Source organism: Lissotriton helveticus, chromosome 9, assembly GCF_964261635.1.
Source record: "Lissotriton helveticus chromosome 9, aLisHel1.1, whole genome shotgun sequence".
In the NCBI taxonomy this organism is placed as follows: Eukaryota; Metazoa; Chordata; class Amphibia; order Caudata; family Salamandridae; genus Lissotriton; species Lissotriton helveticus.
The window spans coordinates 80,381,826-80,406,139 of NC_136070.1; the positions used below are offsets into that span (position 1 = coordinate 80,381,826).

The window sequence follows — 24,314 nt, forward strand, 5'->3', positions numbered from 1 at the left end:
ATTCTACTCCATTCTATTCTGTGGAACATTATTCAACCTATAAAACAAAGCTTGCACCTTGATTGCCTCAGTTAACGAGGCTGTGATAGAGGTGTTTCCCAAGAATGGATATGATCCCACAGAGGTGTGGCCATACAGACCACCCTCACTTATTAACAACGATGGGAAAATACTTGGCAAATTCTAGCTAATAGAATCCAAGGTTTGATCTTGGACTTGATGTATGGGATTTATTCCTAACCGGAACACAGCCTATAGCATGAGGCGCCTATTTTACTTTATAGATCAACTACTAATGGACATCATGACGCCTACTATAGTTTCTATTGACATAAAGCTTTTGACACCTTACTGTGGCTGTATTTGTTTGAGGTGCTTACAGTGAATGTATGTGGGTGTCATATACTAAAATGGATACAAATTTTATACAGGTATCCCCTCGCTAAAATCTCTACAGGCCGCCCCAGGTACTAACTTAATATTTTATTCGATGAAGCACTAGACAGGCTTGTCCATTGTCGCCGTTATTATTTGCTCTAGCCATGGAGTCATTGGCCTGTTTGCTGTGCAACAAAGAGCAAGACTGGGGTATTGCAATATCTCGCAAACACCAAATTATCTCCTCTTATGCAGACGATGCATTGCTGTATCCATGCATCCCCGAGACATCACTGCTAGAAGTAATAGATCTATTAACCCCTTGTGTGCGCGGAATGGCCGGGATCAGTCACGCGTCATGGTTGGCGTGTGTGGAGAACGGCCCCCGGCTGTCCGAACCCCGCCCACTCATTAAAACCCCAGCACCGCGGTAGAATTTGTGCCACGGTCAATGGGTAAAATAATGTTGACACTGCCTCTGGTTTACAAGTAAACTGTAATTAATCTCACTTTTTCAGTTTAAGCCAACAGCCCAGCCAGAGTGTCTGATGATTCCGCATAGCCACTTGCTTTGGAAGGCAGACACGTTTTGATACTTAGGGGTACAAGTCTGCCAAGATTGTACATCTGGTTACAGGCGATATCAGACGAGTATTAACCAATGCTAGACAATCATTGGTATTTTGGGGTGCTCTTATGCTCTCTCCAGTGGAATGCATAGCCATACCAAAACATCTATTGTTACTGTCATGTCTTCTGGTGTGACTGCCCAAGACCTGAAACGAACTCCCGATCGACATCAGACACTACCCCTCTCTGAACATCTTCAGAAGACACTCAAGACCTGGCTGTTTGACTGAACGGAGCTGCCTGCCCCCCCCCCCCGCCTTCCCTTCCACACTTTTGCCCCCCCCTCCCAACACCTTGAGAGACCCTCATGGGTGAGCAGCAGGCTTCACAATTGATTGATTGCCCAGGAAATTCTTTGCTGAAGTTACTTCTGTATTGACTCAATTGGAGGAGGGTGGCAATCGAAGACAAATGGCACTGACCAAACTAATGAGCGCGCTAGATAGGGGCTGACTGGGCGCCCCAAACTATGAAGTTTATTACTTATCCACCCACTGGAGGCAATGCTAGGCACAAACACGATAAGCTAGGCAATGCTAGAACCATGTTCTTGTTCAAACTGGAAGCCAGGTGGCCTATTCACCTGAGTTGAAGTTGTAGTGTCTGCTAGAATTGAAAGAACTTACCAAAACACATATTCACAAGGCCTGGCCCACTTCAGGGATACAAACATTGGCTGACTACTATTCCCATGATATTTTCCATTCATATGAAACTCTTACACAGGCATGGGACCCGGGGGCAGGACATTTCTTCACATATAATGCAAACTTCAATGTGATATGGCGAATGTGAGATTAGGGGGAGGTTCACCCAGTCACAAATGATGCTCTAGGTTTATTATTCCCACACAGTGACAATAAAGGTTTAAGGTTGTGACTTGTTTATGTAATGCTATCCCTCCCTTGTTTTATGGTAGTCTGGACATTTTTACGGCCCAATGGGAGGAAAAGATTGTAACTTTGCTTGTGGGTAAGGCATGCGGTATAGGACTGCAATACACTAAGGCAGTCTCCAGGAATCAGAGATTTGAAATCACACAATCTAAACATTTGCACCAGGCATATCTCTGATTAGGATAGTAAAAATGATCCCTGGCACTTACGACTCCTGTCCGAGATGGTTGGCCCCAAACACTGTTTTTTTTTTTAATCATATGGTGTGAGCCTGTGGGGTCATTGATCAGTGTTGCGACGAGGAACAATTAAAGAAGACGTTACACTGTGTATCTACAGCCAAATGGAAAGAGCAAAGCTGTCGAACATACCTGTAAATGAATGGGGCTGGCATTGGTACTCACCAAGCACAACACTGGGCCAAACATGCCTCAATTATTAAAGTATGGCTGAAAGGTGTTAGGGCTGAAATAGCGGCTGGTGCGTGTCGCAGTACACGCAGTGGTGATACAGCGCTAAAGGAATGGGTTACAGTACTAGAAGCACTGAAAGCCAAGGCTGACCTCAGGCCTTTGTGAACACATGTACAGCAGGCTGATGGAAGAACTTTGACCATTAATAGGCATCGCAGTGAAGGGACTGTTTAGTTCAGCCGTTCTAGACACTTATATGTCTATACATGGATGACCCTCAATGCTACATAAGGAATTTCCATACAACTGTAGGATCTCTTGCTTTTATTACTAAAACCCTAAACAATTTTCCTAGGATGACAAGTGCATTATGACTGCTCACACAGAAGCCATGTTGATACTGTTTGTAAGTCAAGTTATGTTACAAAGAGTTTTATGTAAAAATCTAAATGTTTCTCGTGAATATAACATACACTGCTGTGTGAATCAGACTCTAGACGTTGATGTACAGCAATGTGAGTACTGCAGTATGTTTCTGCCTGACCGGAAATGTATCCGAATGTCTATAGAAAAATCGAATACAAAATATTGAATATATAAAGTGATTGCTGGCATGTAGAAGAAGGTTGATTTGTAAACATCTAGTCCACGCGGCACTCCCGATCATTTCGCTAATCTTGTTTGTGATATGCATTTCTCCTTTCTTGGTCACCTAAATGTGTCCAGTGTAAGTCCAGGAAGGCCAAATCCGTGCCAGCTGTTCAAACATACCTCTTCAGATTAGCTGGGTTTCATTATATACAAACCTATTTTATGTGGATATTTTTAAAAACTAGCACAGATCCAGCCATGTTGGACCTGCTTTGGACACCATTTCTAACGCGTGTGATGTAGGATTTTACCATTTCACTTTAAGATTGTCAATTATTTGAAAATCGAGTTTTTCTTGGTACTGTAATCTGTCTTCACAGCTTGCAGGACTCTGGTTTACCCAGAGTCCGGGCGTGGAGAGGAACCGAGGCACAAAGGCGGCCGTCCTGGCCCAGAGCAGCTTGTAGATGGACTCTGTGCTCCGCTGCAGCCAAACCCAAATTACGCCCACTGATTGCTGAAGGAAGTATCCTGATTTTAACATGGGCGAACAAAATAAAAACTGCTGGAAATGTGCTTAACCTTCATGACATGAGCTTTGATTAGAGGAAGAAAAGTGGGTCACGCTTCAGCGCTGAGAGCTTTCTCTCAATATCCAGACAGAAGCAGGGCGGGGCCTGCCGACCAGGGCGCGTCTGGAAGATGCTGCGCCGGCAGCAGAAGTGTGCATGCATGGAGAAGATAGGGCTTGACTGATATACCCCAGAGGCGCCCTTCCGGTGACGTCATAAAAACCAGTGCGTTGCTGCGCATGCGCAGCGTGAAAAAGGTTTGTTCGTGTTGGTGGCTTTCGGCAGAAATACATGGGTCATAAGGAGTATAAGGGACTGCAGCGGAGTCTGAGAAGTAGGGTGACCGCTCCCGGGCACACACACAGCCGCACCCAAGCACTTCACGGGTCTTTAAAAGACCATGTGCATGTTAAAGAGGCTTTGTTGATGTTTCACCCCTTCTAAGAGCCCCTGCAGCGCCACTCTACCTACTGCTTAATGTTTCAGCCCCCCCCTTTTCCAGATTTTTTCTCAGCCTTCCCCCCTTCCCCCCCCCACCGAAATGTGGCTTTAGTTGCGCCTCTGGTGACAACTGACCATCCGTTCTTAATTTACACAGACTGTCCTATCACACTGTTGTAATTTGTCCGTGATCATTGTTTCAGTGGCCAACCTTAGTCAGTCATTTTAGCCTTTAGGCTAAAAGACAAAGGTTAATTCTGACAGTTGAGATGGCTCAATTGAAGGGGGAGGGAATCTCCTGTGCTTTAATCCCAGAGAAGGGCAGACAGTTTAACAAGAAACCCGGTGCCTGATTCCTGAAAAAATTGTGAATGTGTGTAATTGGTTAATCTGCACATATAAAGGCAGCATGGTAGCCATATAGGCATTAATTGATCAAGTCATTTAAGGTTCCTGATTACAAAGATTTCTTCTTTTTGAGAGGTATTGTAAAGATGTTCTAAGCTGAAGTGTGGCATGCATGCTTTTAATGGACAGTTATAATAATATTTGCACTGGGTACAATCTATACTTTAGAATGAATTTTTTTCATCGTTAACCTAAATGTATTTGCTCAGTTTGTGGCATGCTATTTTATACTATGTGTAATTCCAGGTAAAAATACCCAAATCAAAATTCTCTGCTGTACCACACAGGATTGAGTTCTGTGAGACTCTGGTTACGCACGTAGACATCTGCAGTGATCACATTGAGCACTTGAGGTTTTGTAACATCAAGTAGTGAATTTTCAGCAGATTAGTTTACATTGAATTTATTTTCCAATTAAGGTGTGCGTTATTTTATATGCACTTGGTTACCTGATGTTGAAACATCAACAAGATGGTTACAGAATGTTTTCTTTTTAGCCACGCATTCGAATCCGCTTCAACACTCACTACCTACACCAGCATTGCACACGAGATCGCAGTATTACATTTTTCAGTGCACTTCAGCTCTGCTTTGAAAAGCTATTTAAAGTATGAGAAAGCCAGTGAAATTAGCAGATAGTTTCCTGCCTTCCTTTACCTTCACTATATATGTCCCTCTTTAGAAATAATGCCAGATTAACCTGTTATCTGTATTTATTTAACTATTCATCTGACTCAGTTGTACAGAAACACAGACCTCTGGTTTCAAAGGGGATTGAGAAAAATAAATGAATCTAGCCAGTGACATAATTGCACTATATGTCACCAGGAAACGTAGGTTAAAATCCCAAATTCCCCGCATAACTACATTGTGTAATCTAAGTCAAATAAATTTACTTCATGTGTCTAATTTACTTGACATTAACATTTGAGAGCACTTTCAAGTAATTCAATACAAGATGGATCCTGTACAAAACCTCACCTGTATTTATATGCTTTAATAGCCTGTAATGTTCCACCATTCAGTACAATAACATTGGCCATGATGTAAGGGAAAAGAAAACACTGAAAATATGGTGAGATGTGGGAAATTATCTATTTGGTAATTTTACTTAACCCTGGGGTATGTTAATCAGCCATTTCTATTGGATGAGGAAGCCTCACCCACATTTTTTAGCACTTCATCATCGGCTACCTCATGCTGCCTTGGTGAGATTATACTACCAGGGTGGACTCGACCATACTGAGAGGGAGATATTGATAAATCTTAACTGGCTAAAGCTGCAATCCAGGCAGTTATAAGAATGCCTTGGTGTAAACCTCAAGGAAAGACCTTAATTCATAGATATCTCAGATATAGTAAAAGTATTATGTTAGACGATCATGGGTCCAATGCCTCTCTTCCACTAAGAAGTCAGCATGTTTCAGCCCGCACTAGTGTTGGTGAACAGGTCAGGGACATTCACCAGGGCTTATAGAGAATCCCTTCGTAAACATAAATATATTCAATCATATGTGGTAACCAGGATTTCCTACCTCCATGGGTGTTCAGATTGGAAACCCAAATAAGGGCTTTAGTTTAGTTAATAGTCTGGTTAGAGAAAAGCAACTCTTGTAGTCACATATTCACAAGGAGATTGCTTGGTTGATAGTTCCTACATCTACCACTGCCGAGCCAATGATGAAGCATGCCACAACATGTGGGTGATGCTTCCACATCCAATAAGAATGGTTTATTAGCATACCCTAGGGTTTGGTAAAATGACCAAATATCTAACTTCCCCTATCTCTTTCGTATCTTCAGCATTTTCTTGCTTTGATTACAAGAGTGAACAGTGGATATACCTCTTTGCCTCTTCTTGTGTCCACGTGATGTAAGGGACACCAAACAATTGGTTCACTTTGTTCACTCATGGCTTTGTCAGGAGGGAAAGGTAATACATGTTTTAAAGTTCATGATTAGAAACTTTCACTTTAAATACATATCTATGCAATGTTGTAATCTAATGTGCTTAATGTAATCACTTCCATATGTTAAATAAACACATCCTACATTTTAAAGTCTTTATCATGTCGTTAAAGTATTATTGCTTTGTTTCTGTGCCGTGTTGCTTGGTGTTTGTGTTGTGCCCTATTCTTTCATTCTCCGTTCCGCCCGATTTTACCGCTCACCCACCTGCCGCTGCTGCCCCCGCAGCCTCTCCCACCTGCTCCCTCCCACATGAAATGCCGGCCGCTGTGCCGCCGCGCCAAAGACAAGCCCGTCTGAGACCCATCTGCAGCCAGCACCAGAAACCCTGGATCTCCGGAACCCTGCCGATACATCTCTGCCGCCCTCCACGCACTCAACTCCGGAAGACTCAACGGCTGCCAAAGAGCCACACTGAACACCACCCAAAGACAGTTCTCCTGCAGACACTGCCGACGATCCTTCACCATCAACAGCACCCCCAAGACCGCTAATAACTCACTGTACGCCCGCACCACCGGAGCCCTGACTTGGATCCTCAACGCACTCTTCCCTACACAGACACGCCATAGAGATCTGGGACCTGCTCGACACCCTCTCGCCCGACATCGCCTTCCTCACCGAAACCTGGACGAACGCCACCTCTGGCCCCGACATCACCACCGCCATCCCCGACAGATGCAAGATCCAGAGAAGGGACCGCCCACACCGGCCAGGATGAGGCCTCGCCATCGCTCACAAGACCTCCCTTCGACTCAACACCTCCAACACGAGCGACCCCCCCCCTTTCCAACAGAGAACACCTCCACTTCCAGATTCAGACCAACCCCAGGTCCATGCCTCGGGGCACCCTCGCCTACAGATCCCCTGGACCACGCACACAGTCCGCAACGACCATCGCCGACCTCATCGCGCCCTACGCCATGACTTCCACGGACTACATCCTACTCGGAGACCTCAATTTCCACTTCGACAACCACATCGATCTCAACTCCATCACCCTCCTCGACAACCTCTCCAACCTTGGACTGAAGCAGCTCGTCACCACCCCCATGCACAGAGCTGGACACATCCTCGACCCCATCTTTGCAGGAGGGACAAACATCCATTTCAGCCATACCATGCAGCCCCCCCGGATGGACCACCACTGCGTACACTTCACCTTCAACACATCCACTGGACCCAAACGACCCCCACACCCGCCTCGAAGGAACTGGAGCAAGATCTCAGAGGAGCACCTCAACGCCACCCTCCTCTTAGACCCACCCCCCACCAAGACCAAGACCAACACCGCAGCCAAAGAACTTCATCGCTGGATCACCACCTGCGCCGACAAACTCACACCCCTCCGCCACCCCGGCAAACAATGCCCCCTGAAAACAGCCTGGTTCACCACATGATTTCCAAACAGCCAGGTGCTCCTGCAGACGCCTTGAGAAAACCTGGGGAAACCAAAAGACCACGGAAGACCTAAACAACTACCAGAACGCCCGGAAGGAATACCACCAGCGTTTAAGAGACACCAAGTGGGCTATCATCAGGAACAAAATCCACACCAACTCAACGAACGCTAGAGAACTCTTCAACATCATACAGCAATTCACCAAACCCCCCAGCGAAGCCACGCACGTCACACCGTCCCAGGAACTCTGCAACAAGCTCAGCTCCTACTTCCACTTAAAATCAAGGCCCTCTACTACAATTTCAGTGAACAGACACCGGAAACCACCCCACGCCCCACCACCACAAACAAAGACCCGATCATCACCACCTGGAGCCCTGCCACCGTCGAACATACCACGTGACCATGAAGAACACCCACTCAGGAGCCCCCACGGACCCCTGCCCACCGCACATCTACCACAGGGCAGTCGCCGCCATCGCACACGAACTGGGACGCACCATCAAGGCCTCCTTCTAATCCGGCATCTTCCTCGACGACTGGAAACGGGCAGAGGTCAAACCTCTCCTCAAGAAGCCCATGGCCGACCCAACAGACCTGAAAAACTACCGGCCCATCTCTCTCCTCCCCTTCACTGCCAAAGTCACAGAGCGACTCGTAAACACCCAGCTGACTGCCTTCATCCAAGACAACTCCATCCTAGACGCCTCCCAGTCCGGATTCCGCAGCAACCACAGCACTTAGACGGCCCTCCTCGCTGCCACCGACGACATCCGCATGCTACTAGACCGGGGGCACACCGCGGCCCTCATCCTTCTAGACCTCTCTGCAGCTTTCGACACCGTCTCTCATTGCACCATCGCAGCCAGACTCCACGATGCAGGGATACGGGGAACAGCTCTCTCCTGGATCCGATCCTTTCTCTCCGGCAGAACCCAGAGGATCAGACTCCCTCCTTTCCTCTCTGAACCCACACTGATCACTCAGCCCTACTCTCTTCAACAGTTACATCGCCCCCCTCGTTGCCATCGTCAGAGAGCACGGGCTCAGCATAGTGTCTTATGCCAACGACTCCTATCTCATCCTCTCCGTCACGAAGAACCCAGAGGACGCCAGACTCTGCTTCCAGGAAGGAATGAGTACATGGCCGCCTGGATAAAAAGCAGCTGCCTGAAGCTCAATTCGTATGAGACCGAAGTACTAATCCTCGGACCCTCTGCCTGGGACAACACCTGGTGGCCCTCCCTCTCGGGAGTCCACCCACCGACAGACCCCGCACGGAACCTGGGCATCATCCTCGACTCCTCCCTCTCCATGACCCACCAGATCAACTCCACCATCTTCAACTGCATTCGGATCCTCTGCAAGACCTTCAAGTGGATACCCCCTGCATGCAGAAAAACCATCACCTTCGCACTCCTTATCAGCAGATTGGACTACGGCAACACCCTCTACGCCGGAATCAATAGAAATCTCCTACACAGACTACAGACCATCCAGAATGCTGCAGCTAGGCTCGTCCTTGGAACCCCACTTCATGAGCACATGACCCAGCACCTACGTATCCTCCACTGGCTCCCCGTCGAGAAGAGAGTTACCTTCAAACTGCTCATCCACGCCTACAAGTCCTTTCACAACATCAGACCCAAATACCTCAACAAGAGGGTCTCCTTCCACGTACCTAAGAGAAACATTCGCTCCACGGACTTCGCCGAGATCCCCCGCATCCACAAATCCAGAACAGGAGGAAGAGCGTTCTCCTATGTCGCAGCCAAAACCTGGAATGAGCTCCCAGTGACCATCAGACTCTCCCCTACCCTCAACACCTTCAGGAAGAACCTCAAGACCTGGCTCTTCGAATGATCCGGAGCTGCAAGCCCCCCTCCACCCCCTCCAGCACCTTGAGAAACTCACGGGTGAGTAGAGCGCTTTATAATCCCCTGATTGGTTGATTGATTGATTGATATCATGTTCATACATTTTGTTAGTTGTGTAGTTTACATCCCTAATATTTTGAAGATTCTACATATCCATTGGCTCTTAGGGATGAGCCACACCACTGGTTTGATTTTGACTCCCCTGTAGAGCCATTTTAAGACATGGACAGTGTGGCCAATTGCCTAGGGCCACCTTTTCCAAGGGCCCTAGCCCACTCACTACAAGCACAACCAATGGATCATTGCACCAGTAGAGCTTACTAGGGTGAATGGGTGTTCTAGCCCACCCGCTACAAGCGCAACCAATGGATCATTGCACCAGTAGAGCCTACAAGGGTGGATGGGTGTTGCTTGTTCAGCCACCTGACAGTGCCACTTCTGTATCTGGTTTCTGGCCTCTCTGCTAAGACTACTCTGCATGTATGCAATTCTGTCCGGTACTCATGGTGAGCCCATCTTGTCTGATTTTAGGAATTGACCCACCTTGTTCTTCTGTTCCTCATTTGTCCAGCTCTTAGCAACAACCCTTTGAATCCGTTGCTCTGGATCTCCCATCTTATCTTGACCTCATCCTGCTTTTTTAATTATCTTTTTCTGGTGGTCTGGGCTCCCAGTTTTGAAGTAAATGGAGCACACGCTAGTGCAACAGTCGGGACTTCTTGGTGCTATGAGACTACCAACAAGTTGTGGGTACCTCATATCTTGACATAAGATGTGAGATTATCACCCACACCACCTGCTCTGCCTTATTAATTCCTTTTAGGTTTGACATCTAGCGGAGATGATGTGAGCCAGATGTGTTCAACTTGTCTTAACTAGCAGAAGGTGTAAAAGTAATTTACCTTAATGTTTCCCAGACTGTTTGCCACGGGTTTAAAATGTTTAGAAATATAATCAAAATGTTGCTTTCTCCAAGAAAGATTGAGTAGATTTGAGAAGGGTGATGCACTTGACACCATGCTCAAGGTCATCAATTTACTTTTGAACAAGGAGATAATCTGTTAATTTACAAAATAGGCCTAGACTCGAGGTACAGCACCTATCATACAGTAGGGAATAATACAAGGAGTGGTGCCCTAGGGGAAGCAGCCTCCTGGGTCCCCATAAGTGGATATAATCCACAGAATTGTACAACAAAGAGATCAGCACATACTATCTATTATTATTTTGACAATATATATTTTACTCAAAATAGTATTAGTCAAGTCCAATAGTGGGGTGAACATTTTCTACATTTCAAATAAAGAATTATCAACATACAACACGTCTGAGCGAATTTGAATGAACCTGTGATATTTGAAAGCGAACTACTTCGACTAAATAATCCTCAAATTCAGTATTGGACTTGAGTAATACTATTTTGAGTAAAATACATATTTTCAAAAGAGCAATAGATAGTGAGTGGTAATCTTACTGTCCTGCCCATAATTTGCCTCCATGTCAGGTGGTCACCCTAGTGAGCAGATGTTGTGCAGATGATCACAAAACACCCTGAAATGGGAAAGAACACAATGTAACCCATTTTCATTCCACTGATAAATATGTTTGTTGCTGTATTTCTTTAATCTTTATAACATATTGGACAGATGCACATTGGGACTGAGAACAAAGACTCTGGGACAGACTCACTTGGACAGTGGACATAGATACTTGGACACTGTGAGTTTATGAAACAGAGACACAGGCTCTAGGATGGTGAGACTCAGATAGTGGGAGACTAACACACAGACGCCACTAAAAAAGATACTCCTTGCACAGGTAGGTGTAGACACTGTAGATTTATTGAAAAAACCTTTGAAAGAAAGCTGGCAGGAATGCAGGTCCATCCCTTTCAAACACCTACATCCTATCCCTTACATAACAATGTTTCCCTCATTCCACAACACCATCCAATCTCACTATGGTAAAGCTGCATCCCAACACATCTTATCCCTAGACAAAAATCCAAATAACATTAACACAAATACATTTAATTCATTTTCTTAGAGTAGAGATTTTAACAGCAGTTCATAAGGAATTACAAAGGGAGAACGTATCCCCTCAAATCATAGTCCTTCAACTTGATCAGGATGGTCCTAACTCTGGACAATTTTTCCTGGTTATCAGCTACTACATCCACTGCTTTTTTCCTTTCCACCCAGGAGTTTCATATCTCCCACATGGCACTCTCTCCTTATTTCTGAATTTGCCATTGTTGTTGGTTGCATCCTCATAATAGACGCATTTGACAGCATCAAGGCCCTCGAGTTTGCCAATTCTACTGACTTTTTCCTTTTTGAAGCATACACACTTGGTACTATTCGCAAACTATTGGTTCAAATCTTGCAAAGGCCATAAGCAAAGGACACACTGGAAGGACTAATATCGAGGGATGATTCGTCACCAATGATTTTCCTTTATTTCACGGTTAAACTCTTCCACAAGGCCATTGCTCCTACACCCCTTACACATGTGCAGGGTCGTCACGAACTCCCATCTCCCCCTCACACACACGGTATTGCAGCTACAGCGGGTTGGGGTTGTTTATTGGCCTCTGCAACGCTACAGACAATATCTCATAGTTTTCGCTGCAAAGTAATAGCAGCCTCAGTAAAGTTAAAATGTAAAAAATTGGGAAAAAGGAAAGAGGTGATAAAACAGGAAAGAAAGTGAAAGCTAGGAAGAAAGAAAGATGGGTAGATAAAAAAGTGAAGTTGGGGAGGAAGGGTGAAAGAAATGTAGGTATGGGGATAAGGATAAATGGGTGAAAAGAAGTTGAGAGGATACATGGATAGGTGGATGGGCGGTTGAAAAAAATAAATGGATGGCAAGTCGAATGGGAAGGTGAGTGAAATGATGTATGAGCGAAAGGATCCATGAAGGATGGATGAAATAATTGATGGATGGCTAAGTCAAAAAGGATCCATGAAGGATGGATGGAATAATTGATGGATGGCTAAGTCAAAAAGGATCCATGAAGGATGGATGGAATAATTGATGGATGGCTAAGTCAAAAGAAAGGATGAGTGGATAAATGTTTGCATGGATTGATGATGGGTGTGTGAACTGATGGTTTTATGGGCTCGCCCAGGGATTGATGGGATGGTGAACAATGGAATGATGGTTGAGAGAATGAATGGATGACAGCATAGAAATGTGAAATTGTGGCTATTAGCAGTTCAGTGAAAGGATGAATGAATGGATGGATGCTCGAATTGCAGAGTCAATGGATCTCTTCTTGGGAGAGCCAGGCTCACGTGTTTCTCTTGCATGGCCCATCAGTGCTTTGGTTAAAAGTGAGGGGTATTTTAATTTCCAGGCAACACCCTTGCATACAGACATTCTCTTACACTATGTAACTTCTCTGTGCCTCTTCGGATGCCGGCTCCCCCGCCTAGAGTGATGTCCTCACCTGGGCTGACCGCCTGCATAGTTCTCTCGCCAGTTTTATGTGGTAAAATAATAAGTCGAAGCAGTTTAATGAAAACTGTTTTTGTTCAATCGCTGTGTAATAGCGGTTTTAATTCAAGATAATGTGGGGGCCAGACGTGGTCAGGTTATGCACGGATCCTCGACAAATAGTTGATGGGTTTTGTCTGTTGCAGAGGACATCCCGGAAGGTTATTTATTTTTTTATTATGGGCCCCATTAATTTTTAAAGTGCCATGAACACTGGGAATTCGGGAGATTACTCCGAATTATGTGTTTCCATTCATTTCACAGACCAAAACACTGCATAATGATTTCAATATTTAATGTTGTAATCTAAATCATTCTGTTAAACCGCGCAGCGCGAAAAATAGTCCGAAAGGACACGCGAAGGACACAGCGCTGCCAGGCGTGCACTCCTGTTCTTCCTTGTAACCTTTCTCCATGCTTCTGTCTTTCAGATACCCAAATTATGAATTTATTAGTGACAACTCCATATCCTGGTCTGCAGGACTTCACAACCGGTACACTGAAAACTCCTTGCGGGGCGTGATTCTGGACATTCACTTTCTGTCTCAAGCAGACTTCTTGGTCTGCACCTTTTCCTCCCAGGTAAGGATTGACATGGTGTCTGTCAGAAGGGGTTTCCTTGTCACCCATGTCAGGATGGACTTTTAAGCATGTATCACGGCCTAAGTCTAAGATCTAAATGGTCACGTCTGATATCCGCTTTGGTCGTGGATTTGAGTAATTGTATTATTATAAACCCGCCATGCTGCTGTAGGAAGCTCTATGTATGAAAAATGTGTCATTCTTCTGTTGGGGATCAGCAAGGCTTAGCAGAAGGCGGAGCTGACAAGTCTGAAGTGCTGTTGTGTTTTTATCAAATATTTGTCCAAAAGTAAATCAATGCACCCTAGTAGAATAACGTTTTTAATTTTGATGGGGTAACCACTTCTTTTGTGGTAGCCAAGTTCTTCAAGAGATGCGTAGATGGGATTGGCAGAGCAAGCTCAACTCAAAACCCATAAACTCTCAACAGGTTTCAGCCGTCTCATTTAATGGTTTGAGAGTTCTAGAAATTATTCTGCCCTCTTCAGCAAGTCAAGAGTATTAATTCAAGTTTTCTGTAAGCATTGGTGATCGAGCACAGGAGTGGCAAAATCGGGCAGATCGTTCTCATCAAAATGCGCAACTTAAGTTGATTTGGGAAGCTGTCCATCTGTGTTGTTCAATTCAAGAGAGTTCACAACTTTGCCGCTTGCCTGGTGTTTTGTTTGAAAAATGACCATATCTCACGGGCCATTAGTCAAAGAAAGAAACAAAAACATAAGGCACATTTACATTGAACAAAAAAAACTCTTACTCTTAGTCCCACTAACTACACAAGGGCTACTTCTTTCATTTGGTCATTCTTCAATGATATACATTTACAACATTCAGTACAGCCTGCTCAATTCAAACCAAAGCATGGTAGAAGCCAACGATAAGCAGTGCCAATTGTTGACTAAGACTATCCATGTGGCTTCTAAAAAGGTGGTATTTCCATTTGAATGTACTGAACGACTTGTTAGCATGCACGAGATAGGCATGGGTGAACAATGGGGGACATGAACTTTAACTCAGAGTACTTCTTTCTGCTAGATACTTCCAAAGAGCAGATTCCTCACCTGCAGAATATTCCTCAGGTGCTAGACTGGATCTTGAAATTTTCACAGCAGTGCTCCTGCGTGCCGCGGGACTCTGCGTATGACTCCTTCCACCAAGAAATGACATACCTTAGACGCACATTAAACCACTCCTCTGCGGGTCATCATTAGTTTCTATCTTTCTACACCTTTAAAACAAGCACAGCTGCTCATTGCATCTTGTGACTCTCCAAACCACCTTCCTCAATGCGTTCACTTCAGCTTGTTGTGTGAGTGAGCTCCAGGCTATCTCTGTGCTGCCATCCTACACCACCTTTTCCCTCAAACAAATTGGTGTTGAAAACCAGGGCAGCCATTTTCCCCAAAGTCATCACGTCCTTTTTAGTTCGAGCCTGGAATTCGCATCCAAAGGATGCGTCCAGGTGGAGACTTATAGCTAGCTGACTCGGGGGAATGAAGGACAAGAAACTGCCACAAGCTTCTCTTCGGCTGGATTACACTGCGTGCACGCGCACCCACATTCACGCATGCGCACATCACAGCCACACGCATACACAGCCGCACGCATACACAGGCACACCCCCCGCCCCGCACCTACACACACACACACTAGCGCACCTACACGCACACACAGAGACCCCCCCCCACACACACCAGCGCACCTACACTCACGCACGCACACATACAAATACCCCCCGCCGCCGCCGCCATCGCACACGCACACACACTGCATACACACACGCTCACACACAGGTGCCAAGCCCCACTTACCGCCTCAGCCGCCTCTCCTTACTTCTGCTGCCATCCACTCTGTGGGCGCGGGCTTCTCGCAAAGTCGGAAGTCCCGCCCCACAACTGCCGTGAGCGTGCACATCCCAAGACCGGAAGTTCGGGAGAGTGCACGCTCACGACTTGTTTTAAGTTCCAGGGAGCGCTCTTTATTTTCTTTCCACACCCTCCGCCTGTGACCTCACCCTTCAGCAGGAGAGGGCGGGGGAGGGACGGGAGTGGTGCGAGAGAGAGAGGACTCGCTCTGAAAACAACACTCAGCTCCAGCAGCGCGAAGAGGACGCCCGCTCCAAGCCGCGGCACGTCACGGCAGCCCCGGGACCCCCCCAGCGCAGACTGGACACCAGGGACCCCCGGTAGGTTTGTCAGCTGCGGGCGCGCCTGGCACCGGGAAGCGATGCCAACTGTTGCTGATCCCCCTCCCTCAGAGCAGGGAAGGATGGCACGGCCTCCAGTGATTGTCTGCCACCAGCCCCGCGCGGCTCCAGGATATTGTGCAATGTTTACACCCCTGCTCCCGTCTAGACGGAGTGTGAGGGCTTAAAAGGTGGCAAGGTGGTTTCCTCGTGGAGTGGAAGAAAGCTATTTTTTTTTACTCTCACCTGGTGGAAGAAAGCTGTGTTTTTTTAACTCTCACCTGGCAATTATTCATGTTTAAAAGGAACGTCTTGTTATGCTCTCACATCATAGTGTATAAGTTGTGAATGGACAGAGTCCTCACTTTTTGTCCAGGGGTATTCGGGACTGGCTGGCACGTGGGTTTAAACCTGATTCGTAGGAAGGAACCTCCATTAAGGAATTTTATTTGCCTACGTTTCTAACAATTTCTGCTTTGGGACAGGGACTTTTTTTTTGTGTGCATTTTTAGGCAGCTTTGATCCCTGTTTTCAAAATCTTATTTTTGTAGATAACCTTGTGTCAGCCTTTAAACTTTGTGTTTCTTTGGGCAGGAGCCACCGGCCAGAGTTTAGCAATTTTTTTAGAGGACCTTATGCCTTTTTTTTATGCCGAGTTGATTTGGGCAAATGAAGGAGCGGGCCTTTGCAAAATGAAACACGGGCTTTTTGTGCGGAATACACAATATTTTGAGGTAGCTAGAGAGAGTATTTGTTGCTTTGTTCGCGTTTTTCACAGTTATTAGGATTTCCCCACCATTTCTCTGCTTAAAAAAACATCATCTTTCTCCCATTCGCGTCACGGAGCGCAGAATATCTTCCAGATGTTCCCTCCATTTCTGCAGATGGCAGTGCTCATCTTAGAAAGAATGCTCAAGAAAAGTCGTCCGTGGAAAGGACACAACGCCGTTTCTGGTGTTGTTTAAGTGAGTTGGGGGAAATATAGATTGCCAGGTAGCGCTTCAAAGGTGTTGTGCAGGTACGTGTGCTAGCTTTACACGTCTCAGCCGAAAAGGGCTGCCCGCCTTCGAATTTGGAAGCTAACCCGGGGTTTGGGGGTGACACCGTGACAGCATGAAGGATCCGTGGAGTGAACGCTGGTTGGACCCGTCAGGGCCTCCGCGTGTGGTTGGAGTTATCTGTTTCCTTTAGACAGCAGGCCCGTTAGTTAGCTGTCGTATGGGACGCAATTTGGGTAGCCCGGGCACGCGGTGGGCGTTCTCTAACGCTTACTAGGTATCTGTGTAGCATGTACTGACCTTGGGTGTAAGTGGCAGTGGTTAGATCCGCACTCTGTTACTGCTATAGTTGTGCCCACGGCCCTCCACCCGGCATGATAAACGTTTGCGGCATTAGTGGCTGAGTGGAGCCTGTTTCTAAAGGCACCCATTCACATGGTATTCTGAGTTCGGGAGCTTGAAGAAAGCAACAAATAGTTAATCAACATATGTAAATAGAGCTGCAAAAAGTGACAAGTCCGTCTCTAAAGAAAAGCCCGGACAACTGTACATTGTTATGTAGCTAAAAGTAAAATTAGTATAAGTTGGTTGTCTCACTAAAAGCACATCCTTTAAAATGTTTTAGACAAAGAAAGTGTTCAATTTTTCATAGCTTGACATTGATTTGCCATGGTTGTAACAAGTCAGACCAACACATAATTACACGCCACACAATTACACTCTACTGAATACAACATACACTCCACATAATTATATGCTACGTAATTCCACTGTGCTCAACGCAACATACACTCCAAATACCACTCCGCACCACATAATTACACGTCACATAATTACACTGCACTCAATGCAACATACATTCCAAATACCACTCTGTGCCACATAATTACACGCCACATAATTACACTCTACTGAATGCAACACACACTCCACAGAATACCACTCAGTGCCACAATTATATGCTACATAATTACACTGCACTCAATGCAACATGCACTCCAAAAAATACCACTCAGTGCCACATAATTGCACGCCACACAATTACACTCTACTAAATACAACATACACTCCACATAATTATATGCTACATAATTACACTGCACTCAACGCAACATACACTCCAAATACCACTCAGTGCCACATAATTACACGCCACATAATTACACTGCACTCAATGCAACGTACACTCCAAATACCACTCTGTGCCACATTACAAGCCACATAATTACACTGCACTCAATGCAACATACACTCCAAATACCAATCAGTGCCACATAATTACACGCCACATAATTACACTGCACTCAACGCAACATACACTCCAAATACCACTGTGTCACATAATTACACGCCACATAATTACACTCTACTGAATGCAACACACTCCACACAATACCACTCAGTACCACATAATTATGCTTCATAACTACATTGCACTCAATGCAACATACACTCCGAATACCACTCAGTGCCACATAATTACACTGCACTCAATGCAACATACACTCCAAATACCACTCAGTGCCACATAATTACACGCCACATAATTACATTGCACTCAATGCAAAATACACTCCAAATACCACTCAGTGCCACATAATTACACGCCACATAATTACACTCTACTGAATGCAACACACCACACAATACCACTCAGTGCCACATAATTATGCTTCATAACTACACTGCACTCAATGCAACATACACTCCAAATACCAATCAGTGCCACATAATTACACGCCACATAATTACACTGCACTCAACGCAACATACACTCCAAATACCACTGTGTCACATAATTACACGCCACATAAATACACTCTACTGAATGCAACACACTCCACACAATACCACTCAGTGCCACATAATTATGCTTCATAACTACATTGCACTCAATGCAACATACACTCCGAATACCACTCAGTGCCACATAATTACACTGCACTCAATGCAACATACACTCCAAATACCACTCAGTGCCACATAATTACACGCCACATAATTACATTGCACTCAATGCAAAATACACTCCAAATACCACTCAGTGCCACATAATTACACGCCACATAATTACCCTCTACTGAATGCAACACACCACACAATACCACTCAGTGCCACATAATTATGCTTCATAACTACACTGCACTCAATGCAACATACACTCCAAACAATACCACTCTGTGCCACATTACAAGCCACATAATTACACTGCACTCAATGCAACATACACTCCAAATACCAATCAGTGCCACATAATTACACGCCACATAATTACACTGCACTCAACGCAACATACACTCCAAATACCACTGTCACATAATTACACGCCACATAATTACACTCTACTGAATGCAACACACTCCACACAATACCACTCAGTGCCACATAATTATGCTTCATAACTACATTGCACTCAATGCAACATACACTCCGAATACCACTCAGTGCCACATAATTACACTGCACTCAATGCAACATACACTCCAAATACCACTCAGTGCCACATAATTACACGCCACATAATTACATTGCACTCAATGCAAAATACACTCCAAATACCACTCAGTGCCACATAATTACACGCCACATAATTACACTCTACTGAATGCAACACACCACACAATACCACTCAGTGCCACATAATTATGCTTCATAACTACACTGCACTCAATGCAACATACACTCCAAACAATACCACTCAGTGCCACATAATTACATGCCACATATTTAGACTCTACTGAATACAAAATACACTCCAGACAATACCACTCAGTGTCACATAATTATATGCTAAATAATTAGACTGCGCTCAATGCAACATACACTCCAAATACCACTCAGTGCCACATAATTACACACCCCATAATTACACTACACTCAATGCAACATACACTCCAAATACCACTCAGTGCCACATAATTACACGCCACATAATTACACTGCACTCAATGCAACATACACTCCAAATACCACTCAGTGCCACATAATTACACGCCACATAATTACACTGCACTTGATGCAACATACACTCCAAATACCACTCAGTGCCACATAATTACACGCCACATAATTACACTGCACTCAATGCAACATACACTCCAAATACCACTCAGTGCCACATAATTACACGCCACATAATTACACTGCCTTTGATGCAACATACACTCCAAATACCACTCAGTGCCACATAATTACACGCCACATAATTACACTGTACTGAATGCAACACACTCCACACAATACCACTCATTGCCACATAATTATGCTACATTGTTATTAGTAATATCAATACATTTAAGTCACGTAAATACAACACATATTGCATTACAAATGCTATAGGTGTCACATTTGCGAAAGTTAAAACTATTGGCATTGTAAATAACAAAGCTATTAATTTCGCTATTTTCAAAACCAACACATAAATATAAAATTTGTCATTTACAATACCAACAGCTCAAACTTTCCTAATGCGAGACCTATTGCATTGCAAATGCTTGTTTCATATGGCAATCCATCACACTCTCAAAAATCTTTTCCCCACCTCACCCCTCGAAAGAGAAGGAGAGATTTCATCAATTGGCCAAAAGAGTCTTGAGCTTTAATATCGATCGGCCAAATGAGCCATGACCTTTAATATCGATCGCACCAAAGACCATTGTTTGGATGATTAGCTTTTTGTGGGGTTCTATGGGGCCAAGAAAGGTAAGTATATGACGAAAAGGAATCTGTTCAGGCGGATCTCTGCATCAAGAAACAGCCTACTGAAGGCACATTTCGACAGACCCATGGCTGCTACAACACTGTTGACACGCGGTTTGCCTACTCTTGACATCTGCCAGGCTGGTACATGGTCGTCGGTGCACATGCCCACAAAGCACCATTGTCTTGACAGACAGGCATGGCAGGAATTGCATTTTGCCCGTTCAGTCCTGCAGAACATTTTGACCTGAGTCCACTCCACAAACCCTTCACTTTTGGGAAGTATTGCTTTGGTATCTATTCTAAAGGTGAGGAGCTGGAGGTCAGACTTGCCCATCAGAAGAAAAAGTGATTTGCTTTCGGTAATGCTCTTTCTGGTGGATACTACATCTTAACCGCAGATTTCCTCACTGCCCTCCCACCTCCCCGTTCTGTGGAGTGGCCTCTTTTTACTATCTAAAAAGTTCCTAAATAAGAGAGCTGCAGACTGGTTTTGGCACTTGTTTTGTGCTACAAGTCTCAAGAAGTGGAAAGAATTTATAAAGAAACTGATGATGTTGTGCATGTGTGGTGCTAATATGGAGCTCCTCTCTGTCACTTCCGGGGCAGAGAAAGGCCTACATTGAGTTTCACAGCACCAACTAGTAGCGCTTAGGAGCACTGATGTGAAAACTTCCAGATCCAGTATTGGGCCTGGGGAATATTCTACATGTGGAGAATGTATGACTGGATAAAGTAATCATCAGAAAGAGCATTGCAGAAGGTAAGTAACTTGTTTTGTTCAATGCATGATACCCATGTGGTTCACATACTTGACAAAATATTGTATGCTTTGGATTAACCAAATATTTCTCTTTAAGACGAATAGACTGTCTTTAATTTTGTCTTTTGGGACAACCTGGAGAATATGGCTGATATTTTGAAGGGACTCATTGAAGCCCCTGTTCGCCGAAACTGTTATTTTCTCAAAGATTTGCGAAGAACTGTGCCAAGTTTATACATGTTGTGATACACTGAGATGCTAGTGGTTCCTTCATTCCACTGCACCTGTTAATTTTACTGTGCAGTAGGTACTGGCCCCATTTTCTTTTATTTTGCTTCACGTTGTTCATTTATGAACGACTCCAGGTAGAAGTTGAGTCTGCACAAGAAAAAACTGGAGTGGTGTGACTTGGGCTGCCTTTTCATTCTTTTCACCCTTGAAAGAATCCACAGATCTGGGCATGCAGGGATGGCCAATCGATTTGTCAGCACATTTAGGGGAGAGCGGTGGAGGAGGAGCAATGGGGGTGGGGGATGGAGAGCGGAGTGTTTTGTGTGTTTATGTGCATGTTCGTATGCCCTGGGAGCTTGTAATTGGTTGTGCTCTTCCATTGCATTGAATGCTGATGCTGCTCCCCTTTGATCCTAGTACTGGATAATATCTTGGTATGAAGTCTGGTCTTTCGTATCAAAGTCTTTCTTCTCTTTCTGGTCTGGGCCCGTAGGGTTACTGTCAAAGTGTTAAAGATTAATTTCACAACATCTCGCTGATTATCTGGCTTGAGATGCGCTAGAACCTCATGTCCAGAGGGGCAGAGAAGAAGGGTGGCTCAGAAATGGAGCGAAACGATTTTAGTGGTTAATAATGTTATTCATGCCAGTACGTCCGATTCAGATGGGAGACTCCCTATTTTTTAATCAAAAAATGGCTTTATTTTGCTCATCTACCTGAAATTGCCTGTGCTTCAATAGAAAGCAATGGGGGGAACACATTCAGCCGATTTTTGTTTTTTTATATATAAATCTCCCAGTTTCCTCTTCTAAAATGTTGGCATATTTGTAACATGGAATAGAATGTCTTATTTGCTTGTCTTCTGCATTGTGTACTACGAGGCACCAAAGCAGAGAGCTCTGGCCTGTGAAGGTAAACGTGCAAAACAGGGCGCCAGTTTCTACTTCAAAACTCCTTCATACAGCGCCACTTCAAACATGGCTGCTGAAGGCCAGAAGTGCTTGTCCACGCAGGAGCTGCACGTGCCATTTCCATGGCTGGCACGTGAACCTGTGACAGGTGTTTCAGGCTGGAATACACTAACACTTTGGCAGAGCGTCTGAAAAGCCCCCGCAATAATCCATACGTTCAGCACAGAGAATGCAAAATTCATTCATGTTTTTTACGATAGCAGAGAATATGCAAATAATGTCTATTTAAATCCCTTGTTTGCTTCAGTATCTGATGCATATTCCTTTATAACATGAAAGGCAGGCCGGGTTTGAAAATCACTGGGCAGCGTTTGTAAACACCTTCTCCCCAGGAGCACAATCCAGAGTAAAGTCAAACACCTCATCCAGAGGCAAGTCTTGTCGCTTGTTGTATAAATTGTACAAGTTTTCATTGACTTAACCGGTTGGATGCTGTGGAGCACTGACAGTGGTATCTTCTGCATATGGAAGCTTTTCTTGTGAAGGTGAACAATGCTTGTCTTTCTAATCGCTGAACACTTTCTTCTCAATATAGTGAAAGTCTTTGCTTCTTTGCATCCACCAAAGCTAATTATTTTATCCCATGTTCGCTATTATTGAACAGCCTGTCAGTTACTGCTAATGCTTAACCCCTTCGCTGCTAGGCCTTTTCCCCTCCTGTGCTGAGGCTTTTTTTGGCGTTTTGGAGTAGTGCGCGCTTAGGCCCTTGTAACTTTTTGACCACATAAGGTATCCACGCCAAATTTGCGTCCTTTTCTTCCAACATCATGTGGATTCTAAAGGCGCCCTGGGTTTGTGGATTCCCTTGGAGGGGGCCCAGAAATTTAGCAAAATATAGTGATTTTTTTGTTTTTTTCAGAAAAATGGGAAAAACGGGCTGCAAATGAAAGCCTCTGGGTGTTTCCCTGAAAATGGTATCACAAAAAGGTTTGTGGGGCTGAAATCTCCATTTTCTCAGCTTTCAGGGAATGACAGACTTTTGTCAGAGAACCGAAATTTTTCACTCAGTTTTGGCATTTTTCTGGGACATAGCCTATTTTTGCTATTTTTAGAGCTTTCCACCTCCTTCCAGTTAATGGTAGAAATGAGTTTGAAAGCAATAATGGATCCTGGAAAGCTTTACATTTTCGAAAAGTAGACAAAATTCTGAATTCAGAAAGGGGTCCTTTGTCTAAATCCATGAAGGTTTCGTTATAGAAACTAACAGTTAGATATTGGAATATTTGAAATTTTGTTGAAAAAAACAGCCTTTTGTCTCAACGTTTTCACCTATAACTTTTTCTAATTTTGACAGCTCTTGGAAAGCAATATACCGTTACATCCGTTAGACCTTCCTGGTTGTGGGGATATATAGGACTTGTAGTTTCACCAAGAACCCGACGAACCCAGATCCAAAAACTGAGCAGCAACTTGCAATGGTATTTTTTCATTTACTGGGTATAGTGCACTTTGTCTTGGAAAATGTATACATGGAATAATCTCTATGAAAGACACCTATGTATTTCTGAATTGGGTACAAATTATAGACTTCAGAAACAGTATATAATTGCACATTTTCAAAGTTGGGAATACTCATACTAGCATGAGAATTATTGGTCATTTTTCATAAAGATTTTTTTTTTACTCAATGTCTTTCATTCAAAGGGAGAAATGCATGAAAGCTCAATTGGTAATAACAGTTGATTTACAAATCTGAATTACCCCAAGTGTCCCGATAAAAACGGTACCTCACTTGTGTGGGTCGGCCTTGTGCCTGCGACAGGAAACGGCGGAAAATGCAACGTGGTCACACCTAAATTTAGCAGTTACAAATT

The 24,314-nt window shown here is 44.5% G+C and overlaps 1 protein-coding gene across 4 annotated transcripts in view; it reads left to right on the plus strand.

Annotated features, from left to right (window-relative positions):
• Window positions 1-24,314, plus strand: part of FUT8 (fucosyltransferase 8) — a 733,753-nt gene that overhangs the window by 681,078 nt on the left and 28,361 nt on the right. For all 4 annotated transcript variants that reach the window (XM_078659523.1, XM_078659526.1, XM_078659525.1 and 1 more), the window contains one exon: window positions 13,506-13,656. In XM_078659523.1, coding sequence (XP_078515649.1) covers window positions 13,506-13,656 — 151 coding nt within the window. The remainder of the gene's footprint in view (window positions 1-13,505; window positions 13,657-24,314) is intronic.